This window comes from Simochromis diagramma, unplaced genomic scaffold, assembly GCF_900408965.1.
Source record: "Simochromis diagramma unplaced genomic scaffold, fSimDia1.1 OVJJ01000343.1, whole genome shotgun sequence".
Lineage (NCBI taxonomy): Eukaryota > Metazoa > Chordata > Actinopteri > Cichliformes > Cichlidae > Simochromis > Simochromis diagramma.
In genome coordinates this window covers 10,892,171-10,906,314 of record NW_024386831.1, presented here as the reverse complement: position 1 = coordinate 10,906,314, position 14,144 = coordinate 10,892,171, and the positions used below count along the sequence as shown (strand labels likewise).

At 40.5% G+C, this 14,144-nt stretch overlaps 1 protein-coding gene across 2 annotated transcripts in view; it reads left to right on the top strand.

Annotated features, from left to right (window-relative positions):
* edar (ectodysplasin A receptor) overlaps positions 1-11,490 on the top strand; it is a 42,424-nt gene extending 30,934 nt beyond the window's left edge. For both annotated transcript variants that reach the window (XM_040028336.1, XM_040028337.1), the window contains 7 exons: positions 1,139-1,216; positions 1,339-1,464; positions 1,565-1,639; positions 4,201-4,273; positions 7,744-8,071; positions 8,175-8,238; positions 8,636-11,490. In XM_040028336.1, coding sequence (XP_039884270.1) covers positions 1,139-1,216; positions 1,339-1,464; positions 1,565-1,639; positions 4,201-4,273; positions 7,744-8,071; positions 8,175-8,238; positions 8,636-9,021 — 1,130 coding nt within the window. In that variant the 3' untranslated portion in view covers positions 9,022-11,490. The remainder of the gene's footprint in view (positions 1-1,138; positions 1,217-1,338; positions 1,465-1,564; positions 1,640-4,200; positions 4,274-7,743; positions 8,072-8,174; positions 8,239-8,635) is intronic.
* Positions 11,491-14,144: the final 2,654 nt, after the last annotated feature.

Here is a 14,144-nt window from a genome sequence, read left to right as displayed (position 1 = left end):
CCTGGGTTCAGACTCCGAGACGTGATTAAGAGATTAAACCACAAGACGCTAAAGAGAATTCCAGATCAGGCTCATATCCTTATCCAGAGAGTCTAAACAGATACCTCACGTTAATAACTTCAACCACAGGACACTGCAATCTGCGTGTGTGCATGTGTCTGTGTTTGTGTATGTGTGTGTTGATATGAGGCTCTGAGACCATGGGAAGTGGCAAGCCAAATGCCAACAAGGTCTATAGTATATCAGCTCGGTGAAAGGAAAGACTGATTAAAAGAGTTGATTTATGAGCTGCCATGAGTTTACGGCTCCATTAGGAAAGAGGAAAAGCAGCTGATGAATAATCCAGAAAGAGTCACAGTGAGAGGAGGCGAAAAGAGCAGGACAGATAGGAAACAGAGGGAAATCTGGACAGAGAATTACTGCTTTGTGTCCACCCTGCCCAATGTAACAGTTTGTTTACTGCAGCGGGAGAAGGTCTGAAAGAAATAAAGTTTTACTGCTCCTAGCGCAGATGATTTTCTTTTGTGAAATGTTAGAGTTTGCAGAATGATCCAGTGCATTGCTTTTGAGGTCAATAAAATGCAAGGCCAAAGCTAACACACTGCCAGTAGTGAATGATGGGATGCAAACTTTGCCAATAACCAATGTCCATACCATGAAGCATCTGGGGTACCTCCCTTTTTGGAGAAATCTGAAACATTTACTCATTTATGGGGATGCAGGCCTCACCAGTCACCATTTCTTTGCTTGATCCTCAATATTTAAATAGGAAGTTTAAATATTAAATTATTAATTAAGTTATTTAAACTTAGCATAAAGCCTGAAGACAGACATTAGGTAGCAAAAGCCACCCACAAATGGTGAAAGGATTCTAATACACCTAAAGTCTAAAGTGCCTTTAGGTGACTAATGTGATTTGTTGTTTTTATCTAAATAAAAATGAATTGAATTTGTTTAGTTTTCACTGAATACTTGAAGTAATGTGATTTCCGGGTCACGTGTGTTGAAATGCGTGGCGATGGACGTGAACTCCAAATTATCCATAAACGAGAATGTGTGTGTTATAGCCGCAGTTAACGAAGTAGACTGAATTACGACACTCAGCCTGTCTCTGTGTGTGTTTGTGTTTGTTTCCCAGGCATGCAAACCAACAAACCGAAAGAAAAAACAATATTTCACAGTGGTAGCACAACTGTGTTCCCTTCTGTAATTAAAGGTATACACAAATACACACAAACGCAAATATCATCCTCTGTCTCCATCAATCATCCATTCTTTCTCTTTCTCTCTCTCGTTTCTCACAACACATAACTTTACATCACTGCCTCCATCTTTCAGATTCCCACGGACAGGGTCACCTGGCAACAGCTCTCATTATCGCCATGTCGACCATTTTCATCATGGCCATCGCCATTGTTCTCATCATCATGTTTTACATCCTGAAGGCCAAACCGAATGGCCAGGGTGAGACGAATAAACAAACACGCGCGCAAAATCTCATCTGAAAAGTCGATGTTTGCGTTTTTTTGTGATATTTATAATGAACGCGTGTGTTTTTTGGCAGCGTGCTGCTCCGGACAGGTTGTGAAAGCAGTGGAGGCTCAGACCAACAAACAGGAAGACAAGAAAGACGTCCCCGGTGAGACAGACTGCGCACACTCTACAATTAATGACACGAACACTGTTATTATTGTTTGAGATGTTTTTTTTCCACTCTCATAATTGGTAATAAAAAACAATTAATTTGTTTACATGTGTGCTAGTATCCCGCTTATGACCCTTATAATGGTTTTGATTATACATTGCGATGTTTATGGGAAATATGAGTAATATACTTGCATAAACAATTGTAACATTTTCCACATTTTTGGCCATGTGTAAAGATGCAGACACACTTTTGACCCCATCTTGCGTATCCTCTCTCGCTCTCTCTTTCTTTCTTTGTTTTAATTGGATAATGGCTTGGATTGAAAACAAGTCAAACAAGTTGACATTTTAAGGCAGAAAAATACAAATACAATACATGTGTTCAATACATGTTTTTAATAACTAAGATACTAGGAAACCAGTGAGGAACTCTCCACTTCAAGCATATGTGCCACAAATTTGGCTTTCAACACAAGGCCAACTCTAAGGTTGGTGCTTTTTTCCCCCCTTTTCTTTTTGTTCTTAAAACCAGCGTCAGCTGTGCTTAAGAAGAAAAGTAGCTGCAGTTACCGGCATCATTCAGAGTACTTAGTTAGATGCAATTATAAGCTAATATACCACAAGATATTTCTTCCACAATCTATTACAAGAGGATAGTTCCCTGTCCTGAAGGGTAGAAACAAAATAACTACGAGCATACATTTACTTTGGGACATTAGGGGTTGTTTATGCGCCGACCATCTGTTTTTCTTCTGTAACTTTCTCATTGTTTTCATATCTGTAAAAGTAAACAGGCCGACAGTCACTAACTGATCATTACCATGTTTCCATAAACTCCCCTCACATGTTGCACATTTTCAAAAGCTTAGCCCACAAAATATATACTCGATAAAGTTAAATCAAACTTAAAAAGCGCGCTTCAAATAGCACAAAGACACACAAATGTACATGATTAGAGAAACAAGAGCAACTCTAATTAGCATTTTTTCCACTCTTAGCTTGAAAGACTGTAAGATGACTCAAAAAATAGTTGCGATGACACGAATCCGCTCAGCAGTCAGCGGAAGTATGAATAGAAACCACGCGGCAGCACTAAATCCTGCAGAAAAAAACCCTTACAAACCTTAATTCAGGTAAATGAGTGACTGGCTTTGTCAAACCAAACACCGAATGTTATCTTTGGACAAGGTGTCCACACATGTATTACCCAAAGCTTTATTGAAGCGCTCTGGGCTCAGCTGATAATGATTTTTCTTTTTGATTGAAGTTAGACATTGCAGTCTGTTCTGCAACCATTACATACTGAAGAAGAAAAAAAAGTGTTTCCTTGTATTTGAAGAGCGCTTGGAGCAGCTTCCACATGTGAATTATAGGACACATGTTAAAATCTGTCCTGCAACCAGTGCAGTGCTGACCATGTGTCATCAAACAAACTGTATCATCTCATCAGATCTAATAGAATCCTGTATAAATGTTAATACTCTGCTGTATTTATGTGCACACATGCGATGTGGAGCGTTATGTATTCAAATGCAGCTGTGTGCTTTTACACTTTATGTGTGTGTGTGTGTGTGTAGGCTGATAGACGTGCAGCGTGATGAATACATCATGGTGGAATGCAAAAGCTTCTAGAGACGAAGCCATACGTTGCTTTAGGCGCCGTTTTTCATGACAATGATGCTCTGTTCGATTTCAATCCCAGACTGGCTGACTAACCACTTACATGTGGTGTAAATGAGAACACACACACACTCACACAGTTACTGTATCACTGGCCACAGACACATTAAAACTTAAGACGTGATAGGTTAAAAAAGAAAAAAAAAGTGGTTAGAGAGTCATTAAAGCTAAATGTCTGCATTGTTAGTTAATTTTGGGTTATCGTAATTGGCTGGGTCAGTGCGAGTCTGTGAATGCACTCTGGATGACTGGTGTGTGTATTTGGGAGACAAGCCCATTGCTTGGAGCTCTACCGGTGCTATCTGCCACTCATGTAGACACTGACTTAATAAGGCTCCAAGATGAAAGACACAGGCGCTTTATTTCACACACACCCTTACACACAAACACACACACACACAGGGCTTGTTCCACTTTGGTATTCACTCATTATGCTGTCTATCCCTATCAGTGTCCATGATGTAAGTGTAATTTAATATAATATCCGCTGTAATCATTTTTATGTATTACTCCAAGTGCAGTTCCGTTTTAAGGAAAAAAAGCTTTTAGCCTCAGGAACCCATGTTCATATTTATATTCTAATTGATGCCAATGTGGATTAAAAATTGCTCGTTTGATGCAGTCAAAAAAAGCTGACAAAAGTGGATTGGTGCGCTTTTCTTTTTAGTTTGGGGCTTGTGGATCACTTGTGTGTTCGTAACGAATTTTTGTCGATGATATTTTTGGGTTTGTTTGGTGAATAATGTGTGTCTCGACACCATGTACTGTAGCACACTTGATGTCTTATGGTCACTGAGGTTTTCTGTGTGTCTCTTGGTTTTCTTATTCTGAAAACACCAGTAATCCTGTGCGCTCTCTCTTTTGTTGTCGCAGACAATGTGGTGATATTCTCAGAGAAAGACGAGTTCGACAAACTGAAAGCTCCTCCTCAGAAGACTGTGAAAAGGTGAGAGAAGAGTCTGACTCACTGGCCTACTTCAGCCTGAGTGCACAAATAGGTTCAGACAAAATGAAAAGCTTCTCTGTGATTGCTGGTAAAAAAAAAAATCCAGGCAGCTTAAAGTTTTAGGCAGCAAAAAACTGAAAGCGTGATCCGGTAAGAGCTGACATGCAGCTTGTTATGAGCTCAGCTACACTGGGTCTGCAAAAGATGAAGTGTTCCACACACACGTGCATGATTTTAGGGATTTAGATCAAGGCGATAAACAAAAGACTTTATTTTATCCAGTGAGATCTTTATAACCAAGGCTATAATAGAAAATCTGCTACAGTACAATCAATCAATCACATGGCAGCAACTAAATGGATTTAGGGATTTAGACATGGTCAAGACAAGCTGTTGATGTTCAAACTGAGCATCAGAACGGGGAAGAAAGGTCATTTAAGTAACTTTGAAGGTGGCGTGGCTGTTGATGCTAGATGGATTAGTGTGAGTAGTTCAGAAATTGCTCATCTACTTGGATTTTCCTACACAAGCATCTCTAGATTTTTGTAGAGAATGGTCTGAAAAAGAAAAATATTCAGTGAGTGGCATCTCTCTGGCTGAAAATGAGTTTTTGATGCCAGAGAGGAAAATCGCCTGACTGCTTCGAGCTGACAGGAAGGCAACGGTAACTCAAATAACCACTTGTTAAAACCAAAGTATGCAGAAGAGCATCTGTGAATCCACATGTCAAGTCTTGAAGCAGAGGAATTACAGCAGCAGAAGTACCATGGTGTACCTATATCCTGATGGCCGCTAGAAGCGCGGTAACATATCACAAATAGTCTCAAACTTGTGTTAAACATGACAATGAGTTCACTGCACTCAGATCATCTCTAAAGTCACCAGATCTCAATCCAATAGAGCATCCTTGGGATGTGGTCGAACACGAGATTCATATCACGGACTGAAAAAAGCTGAAAATTTGCAGCAGCTGCATGCTGGCCTGTCAAGATGGGCCGAAGTCTCTGAATGTTTCAAACAGCTTGTTGAATCTATGCAAAGTATTAAAGCGGTTCTGAAGGCAGAAGAGGGTCCAATCCGGTACTAGCAACATGAAACTAAGAAAGTTGGCAGTGATAGTATTTTAAATACATTATTAATTACAATAATGATTAGACAAATGAGTTTAAATGGATCTGCTGAATGTTTATTGACTTTTTTTACTGTATGAAATTTCTATAAAACAGCAAAAAGGGTCTTGTAATTTTATTATACTGAGGTTATAGAAGCCAAACATATCGTGTGGACATAAGCAGAAAAATTATCACATTTAGGAAAATAAGTTCAAAAAAGGAATAATAAGGTACGAAAGAATAACTGCCAGCCCATTTACTCCTAAATTGTAAATGAACAAACTTGTGTGTGGTCTGCAAACCAAAATACTTTTATCTTCCAAGCGTAACACTATCCATAGATGAAATGTGCAAATGTTGGTGACTTCAGGATAACTGTGCTAAATGTATCGCTAATAATGTATATGTCCACTCACTGTTAGGCACACCCACTGTGACTTTCTTAACCACACGAAGTAGAATTACTTTTTTGCTTTCATAAATTTTTACTTTATGGCAAATGCAGATTCATTAGATTTCACATGTGTACCCAATGAAGAGGCGACACTCTCTGAATGTGCGTTATATGTTTGTGTATACTAATGTGTGCGTTTGCATTTGTATTTGGTGCCGTAGACTCAACAAAGAGAATCTTTAATCAGTATTCTGGAACGTGCCCATAATTAAGCGACCACAAAACAAGTCACTGCAGTTTTGTCCTGTATATACATACACATATGTGTAGTGTTCAAAACACATTCATTTTGGGTTTTTCTTTGTCTTTTTTTTTTAATTTAGTAGAAAGCCATTATGTGGCTTTGGAGAAGGCAAAGGAGGTGGGTTTGGAGGGGGATGTGAGGGCTACAGATGAGCCCTGAAGTCTGGCAAATACTGAGAGACAAACAGAGAGGGTAGTTGTCAAGCGGGATAGGGGTATTTATTCCAGGCCTCATCTTAAACCACCACCAGGTAAAAGCATGTCCTGGCAGACAACAAAAGAACGACAGTTTTCTTACCTTCCTCTTTCACCTACATCTTGTTCCGCATGTGAGGACAGTGCTGCTGGTGGCTAATGTGCATAAAGCATACAGTACTGCACGCAAAGTTACAATGAAGCACTGTGTTCAGATGTTACAGTGCTCGTAGTCAGCACGCTTAGATTGATAATACTGAGACGGGTGTAAATTAGAGAATAAAAGAGCCACACATATGCACACACACACTCCACAGCATAAATAGTGTGGTACAGCAGCATGCCAGAGGATGTGCTAACTCACTGCATTAGCTGCCAGAGTGGGTGTAAGATGTCTGGGAAACAATGCCATGTTGTGTGTGTGTGTGTGTGTTTAGAAGATGAGTCCAGGACATCGAAACAATGGCATTCTGTAAGCATCTCTGTCAAAAAAAGCGCTTTTGCGAGAAAATCCAGAGCAGAGAGAGAAAGAGGGAGAGGAGCGGTATTAAAATGATATTACATAGTATCATATTTTAAAATGCCCTGCTTATTTCAGTCAATCACAGGAACTGCTTAGAAACATCAGCAACAAAACAGCATTCTTCTCTGATTCCTGCTACGTTTGCAAAGACAAAAGTCATTCTTTGGGTGTTAGTTGTCACCATTTGCATGTTAATGTAATAGTGTTACAGCAGGCAGGGCAGAATTGCTCTGACTGCAACAAAAGAGTGGCTTTTTATGCGTGAAAAGCAGCGTTCAAGTGTAAACGTGCAGTTGCCAGTTTATTTGGCATACCTAGCTACAGCTAGGGCAGTTCAGTACATTCACCTTATCTTATTTATTATGTCATTAAATAAAAAGAACAGCAGCTTGCTATAGAGCAATTCGGCGGGATGAGGCAGAGTAGGTGAAATTAAGTTGAATAAATGTGATTTTTTTTTTTTTTTAGGGAAAATTAAAAACAAATAGCTGATTTTCCATTTATTAAATAAAAATGTTTTATGATTACTGATCGCTAAAAACACTGCATGGTGGCAGTGAACTTTCCTTCACCTCTGAAGTAAGGCATGCCAGAAAAAGTCATAGAGACTAGAAATTGAGAAATAGAACTGCCCGCAGGTAAATAAATCCACCAATCACTGTCTCTGAAGTTCACAGAAATAACTAATCCTCACCAGGAACTAGTGAGGTGGGTTAACCCTTTAAACTTTGTACACCTTAAGCAAACTGCATTTGTGTTTATTATTAAGGCATTGAGGTGTTGGTGGACACCTCTGTAGCTTAGAGGTGCCTGCTTCTAATCCACTGAGGACTGCTGCCTGTGGTCTTGCGACTGCATACCATATACTCACATTTTAAATACCTGCAAATATGAGTATCATCGACCTATGCATGCATACTTACGTATGTGTTTATATTTGCAGTGAAAATGATGCATCTTCAGAAAATGAGCAGCTGTTGAGCCGCAGCATCGACAGCGACGAGGAGGCGGGAACAGAAAAGCAGGGCTCGGCAGAGACCGCTAACCTCGACCCTAACCTGTGCCTGGTCAACCTAGGCAACAAACCCGACCTCTGCCTGCTCTCCCTGGGGCTCTTGGACCGTGGCCGCGTATGCAATGGCACCCCAGGCATTGCAGCCAGTCAGACTAACATCCCGAGTCCCAACCACATGAACAATGTCAACCGCATCGCAAGCAGCAACCACATCAGCAGTGTGAATGGGATCAACAACAACAATAAAACCCCAGGGGTAGGAAGACGAGGCCTTTATAGTGGAGAAAAAAAATCTGATTATGAACAGATTCTCAGTTAAGTATCATCTTGGGATAATGGTTTTTTTTTCTAATTCACAGATGCTACAGAGTCGGAGGAAAAAGATTCTAGATCTGTATGCCAGAGCCTGCAATGCGACTGAGGGTAAATCTGTCACTTAGAGGAAAATATCCTCTGTAACAAGTTTTATCATCAACAACATGTGGGATGGTTTCACAGTTTTCTGGTGACAACCTGTGACCCTCGAACTCTACTCCATAAAATAAAGCTAAATAACAAAAAAATAATTCAATATTAATTTATATATATGAGTTTTTTGTGCCATACTTTCTGTATTTTTTTTGCAATTTATTGCTTAAAAATTAATTGTGCAATTTATCAGATATTTGAGAGGAAATAAATATCACACTGATTATGTAAAAGTCTCAAAAACTCATAAAAACCGATATGTTAAAATAGATTCTAAGGGGTTAATGGCATCTACAGCTCCACTGAACCTTTGAATGAAAGTTTTGAAACAAGCTTATTTGTCTCTACCCAGGCCTCAGCCCCACAGAGCTTCCCTTCGACTGCCTGGAGAAGGCCAGCCGCATGCTGAGCTCCTCCTACAGCAGCGACGCCGCCGTGGTGAAGACGTGGAGGCACCTGGCTGAGAGTTTTGGACTGAAGCGCGACGAGATCGGCGGCATGAGCGACGGCCTGCAGCTCTTCGAGAGAGTTAGCACGGCGGGCTACAGCATCCCCGACCTACTTACTCGCCTGGTGCAGATCGAAAGGCTGGATGCCGTGGAGTCGCTCTGTGCAGATGTGCTGGGCAGTAGCGAGGGGGCAGCAGTGGCTGGACGGCAGGGAATTGGCAGTTTTCACAGCCAGTTAGTGTGTCCTTCTCCCTGCCCATCTCCATCCCATCGCTGCGCCAGTGTTTAAATAAGAAGTGAAGCAGAAACATAAGAGACTTAGAGACTTGATTGCCTTACAGTACACATGTATGTACGGACATTTACTGCTCTGACAAGGAGGAAAGCACATTTAAATACACACGTTACCCCATTAGATGAAGAATGTCGATGGACTTTAGTGTCCACAATCCTTTTTTTCTTTTATGTATAAAAGCTAATAGTTTGAAAAACACTTTCTCTCTTTCAAAGTGTTTGAAAGAGAGAGCAAAATCAAAGGCCTCAGATTCACATTAACCTCAAGTTTGCCATTTCAAATAATTTCTCTTTTGCAAGAATATAAGAATCAGAATTAGCTCCCATTTTGATAGATTCTTGACTTTCATAAATGCAACACTTTAGTAAAAAATCATGTGGAAAGCCTGTGCGCTGGATGCACAGTTCTTTTTTTTCCTAAACATTTTTTTTTAAGAAATCACCAGGAAAAGATGAAATGGCATGCTAATGGAAAGTCACTGGAAAGTGGCAGACTGAGGATGCCTTCCTACTGGCTCACTCACTTAAGTTTCTCACCAAAGCCTTGCCGCAGTGACATAACCAGACGTTTGTATCCATATACAGAAAGCGATCTGGTGTGACCGCAGCATGAGCGAACATTCATAACTCAGTCATGTCTTAAAACAGGAAAAACGGCTGATTAGAACAGTCATTGTGTCTGAGTGGAAAACATCCTTCAGCTCAGCTCGGCTTACATTTGGTAAACCTGCTTGCGAACTCTGGCCGTTTGTGGACGCCCCGGCGTCTCTCCCTAAACCGTGGAGTCACCAGCAAACACACAACAGTGTGCTAGAGTGGATTGTGATATTTTTATTCTCGAGGATCAGTTTTGGGTTGACTTTGCACTCTTGTTTACTTTAAAACACCGACCGGATTTATTCATTGATTAACATATGTGTGGTAAATGTGGAAACACTGATCACAAGCAGATGTTGTGTATGGAAAAGTTCAACCAAGCACCTCACAAAAAAAAAAAGAAAACCCCAAAAACACATGGACTCGTTTTAGGTGGTGTGTTCAGTGTTTCAGCTTTAATCCCATACACTGAATGAACACTACTCCGCTGCCTGTACTCCATCTAAGCACGTGCGTCCGCAGTCCACCGCCTACAAGTTTAACACACATCTCTCACATACTCTCTTACTTCACGTACTTCCTTAGCAATGACCCATTCTCTGACCCCCCTCCACCTCAATAATTCGCCCTCTTCCATCTTATACCCCAATACTGTGGTCTAGTGCTGCCGCCAGCCCTAATTATTTGGCGTGTGGCTCCCCATGCCCCTAATAGGCTGAAGTGTTGCGGTTTACAGAGCGGGTGTAAAGTGCCTGTGATTTCCAGCACCTAATTAAGCATTTAGGGCCACTTAACCACTGAAAGCCCAGTGGAAAAGCTATAAAATCACTGCATTAAAAAGAGCAGTGCCAGGCCAGAGGAATGACTAAATGCCTCCGGGGTTGCTGCGCTGTCAACGGTGAGACGGTGCAGTCGGTTGCGGTGGAGGTAGCACTACAGTTGTGTCCTATAACGTCTGGTCTTATTCAGCTCTTGTGGTTAGCTCAGTCATGCTCACACACAGGATTATAGCTCGCCTCTCCCCGATGGGACCAATATAGCAAACAAGATCAGCATGCAGTTGTGTGAGTTCTGGAAAGCAGCTGAAGCCACTTAGGTGCTGTACGTACAGTAAATAAACTGTGGGTCTGTTAAGCATCTGATTGAACCTTTTTAAAGACCTGCATTTTAATGATCCCCTGAAGTCCATTATAAGTGATGTTAACAGTTAACATGCTGTAGGTTGACTCTGCTGCTTCCTGCAGAATTTAAGCTTCCAAACTTAACCACGCAGTGCCGAAACTGGCTTTGATCTCATTTCTCGGGAATGGAGCTGATCTTTATCTGATACCTGATGTTGTCTGGGTAATCTGCCATGACTGATAAGCACAGACTTTTTTCTTTCCTAAAGCTCGTTGTTCCCATTTTACATGCCAACCTGGAGCTGGACTCCATTATTTTAAATTTATTTACATTTATGCTTATCAAGTATGACTCCAGAATCTGCTCGTTCTTGATTTAAAGCTTACAATTAAATGTACTGCTTTATTAGAGCTTGACTGTCATCATCAAATCCACTTCAGTTCACAAATATTCTTTTTGAATTGTAATATGCTGTTGATAGATTTTTAAAAAGAAAAAAAAAAAGTGAATCAGTGGACTGAAGTGCAGCCTGTTTTAAGACAAATTTTGTATGACATGTAATATGCTGACATAATAACAAGCAGAAGCCAAACATGAATTACTTACCTCAGTAGCACATGCAGTATAGTAGAGCATGTAAAAACACACAAACTCTTTTACAGAACCAAAGTGTCGCTGTATATATAACTTATTATTGTACATAAACTATATCTTATTAAAGATGTATGGCTGAAATGGCATGGTATTTTAATCTGTTTGTGTATTTATTGGTTTGTCCTTATGCAGCGTTCAGAAATCAGGAGAATGAAACCAGATTTGAAGGTAGATGGTTATTTATAACCGAGCTATAGGGCGCAGTATACCTGTGATCACAGTATATGTTGGATGAATGTGTATTTTGTGCTTTTGCCTGGTATGTTGGACCCTTCATAGACTAGCAGCCTGTCCAGGGGTGTAAAACCACATCTTGTCCTGTGGCAGCTTAGAGACTCTCTTCAGTATAAAACGAGAGAAATCATCACAGAGATCGTCTTTACCCATTTTTTTCCCTTAGGATGACATTACCCCAATCTGCAGGGCACAAGGTGGCACTGAGCAGCTGGATGGGAGCTGAAAATTATCCATTCATCTGTTCTCCTTCGCTTATCCTTAAATTATATGATACACATATCCCATGTATTAATTTTAGTCACCAGAGCTTAGCTCACATGAACCCTTTTTTGACCAGCCTGTCAAGGGAGCTCTCACTAGAACCATCTTCAAAAGGGGAATGGCTTTTGTGAGCATGAAGTTCCAATGAACTTCTAAAATGTATACAAAGGTGCATTGAAGGTGATCTGCTCTGTGAGAGAACACTTTACTAAGGGACTTTACATTGATAATTCTTTTTAATATATCACCTATACAGATGTGGCACAGGAGTAAGAGAATACAAATAAAGTATTCAGTTTGGATTCTAACTTATCATTATTACTTTATAATCTACAATAGTCGATACACAGACTGAGTATACATAAAAAGAGTACCATATGTGTCATGAATCATGTCAGAAATGAATGACATATAGGGTGGTAAATAACCCATAAATTTCTTCATCACAGATGGCTGTTAGTCAGCCGTTACTGCTGACACCGACAGGGTTGGTTAATGGCTTGAAAACACCAAATGGAAAATCACTAATCGCAGCATTTTCCACTTCATTCAACATTAAATTAAAGGTAATTAAATGTGACATATTAACTAGACGGTTAGACAAATGAAAGATGATTTTATTGGGAAAAGACCTTAGGACAAGACAACACAATGAGTTCGACTCATTATATCTCTCCCTCAAATGTTTGATCTTTCCCACTTGCTTTCTACTGCTAACCAAAGTACTGTTTTCTTTATCGGGATAATTACTTCTTATTATCATGCCGCACTACAAGGTATTTCTTTTAATCACTAGTTCTTACCAAAGTATGAAGAATACAAACTCTTGTGATCTTTGCGTTTGTGTCATCCTTCCAGTTTGAGAACATTTAGATAATGTAACCTGACCTGCAAAAACACAGATCTAAGTATAGATGATACCTGCAAGAACGTTTCTCTATCCACGTGGCATTATCCTCTGCAGTGGCAGTCATCACCTCTGCACACATTTCTGTTATCAGGCTTTTGCTTAGTGTGGGTGTGTGCCAGAATTTGAATAGATCTCAGTCTAACAATAAAGTGTGTGTGTGTGTGTGTGTGTGTGTGTGTGTGTGTGTGTGTGTGTGTGTGTGTGTGTGTGTGTGTGTGTGTGTGTGTGTGTGTGTGTGTGTGTGTGTGTGTGTGTGTGTGTGTGTGTGTGTGTGTGTGTGCGCGCGCGCGCTGGAATGGGATCTTAAGGCTGGTTGAAAGACAAAAAAAAAAAAAAAAAAACTCTGGCTGGCAGTGGAAACAAGCCGATGCTGCTTTGGGGCATCGGGGATGCATTGAGGTCTCTCTCTCATCTAGTCTCAAATACTCAAAATTGACCACAAATAGTCCTTCCCACTAAATATGCCTTCCAGTCCTCACAAATACACAGAGTAGGTACACATGGGTAGTAGTGAGGAGGGGTGTGTTTGTCTTCAGGGGCTGTTACTGCATCTAAAGCACTTGGCATGGCTTACTTTCATATGACAAGGGATGAAGCCATAAAAAGCTTCTTCAGGGCAAGGAGTGCCAACCATGAGGGTAATTAAACCTTTGCCAGACAGCAACACCAACATGCACACACCAAACCCTGTCACTCACCTGCAGACACATCAAAGAGCATGTAGTGTCCAGACCCCAGCCAGGTGTATTTCTATAACTTCTATGGATCTAAACTAAATCTGTCTGGAGTTCCAGATAAATGTGTTCACATCAATTAAAAGTTCTTCAACTGAAGACTGGTGCACTCACATGCCTGGAATATGGAGGGGATCGTCTTAGCACTAAGTAAAAGCAGAGGGACACCGATGGCCTGTATGCGCAGAGCCTAAAATCTTCAAGACAGCCCTAAAGCTCACTACCACATAACCAACTTTGACTCTTTTTTATAAAATCCTGCTAGTTGCTGTAACTATTTCCATCTCACAAACAGAAGGATGAAGCAAAACAGTTACATAAAATATATAAATCTGGGACTCCTGTTAAATTCGAAAATAATAGTGTTCATATTGTTCTTTCCCTTTGACCAACTCTGCAGTTATGTTGAGCAACAGAAAAAGTTTACGAGTTAGAGCCATCACATGCAGGCCTTCAGCACATCGTGAAAAGCAGAAAAACAAACAGAAATTTAGAGGCACGGGGACACACAGCAGGCAAAGCAATATGTACGAAAATCCCCTGGTTTAAATCAGGCTTGACATTTGACAGAAGCAAAAACAAACTCAAAGTTGGAAACTGGTG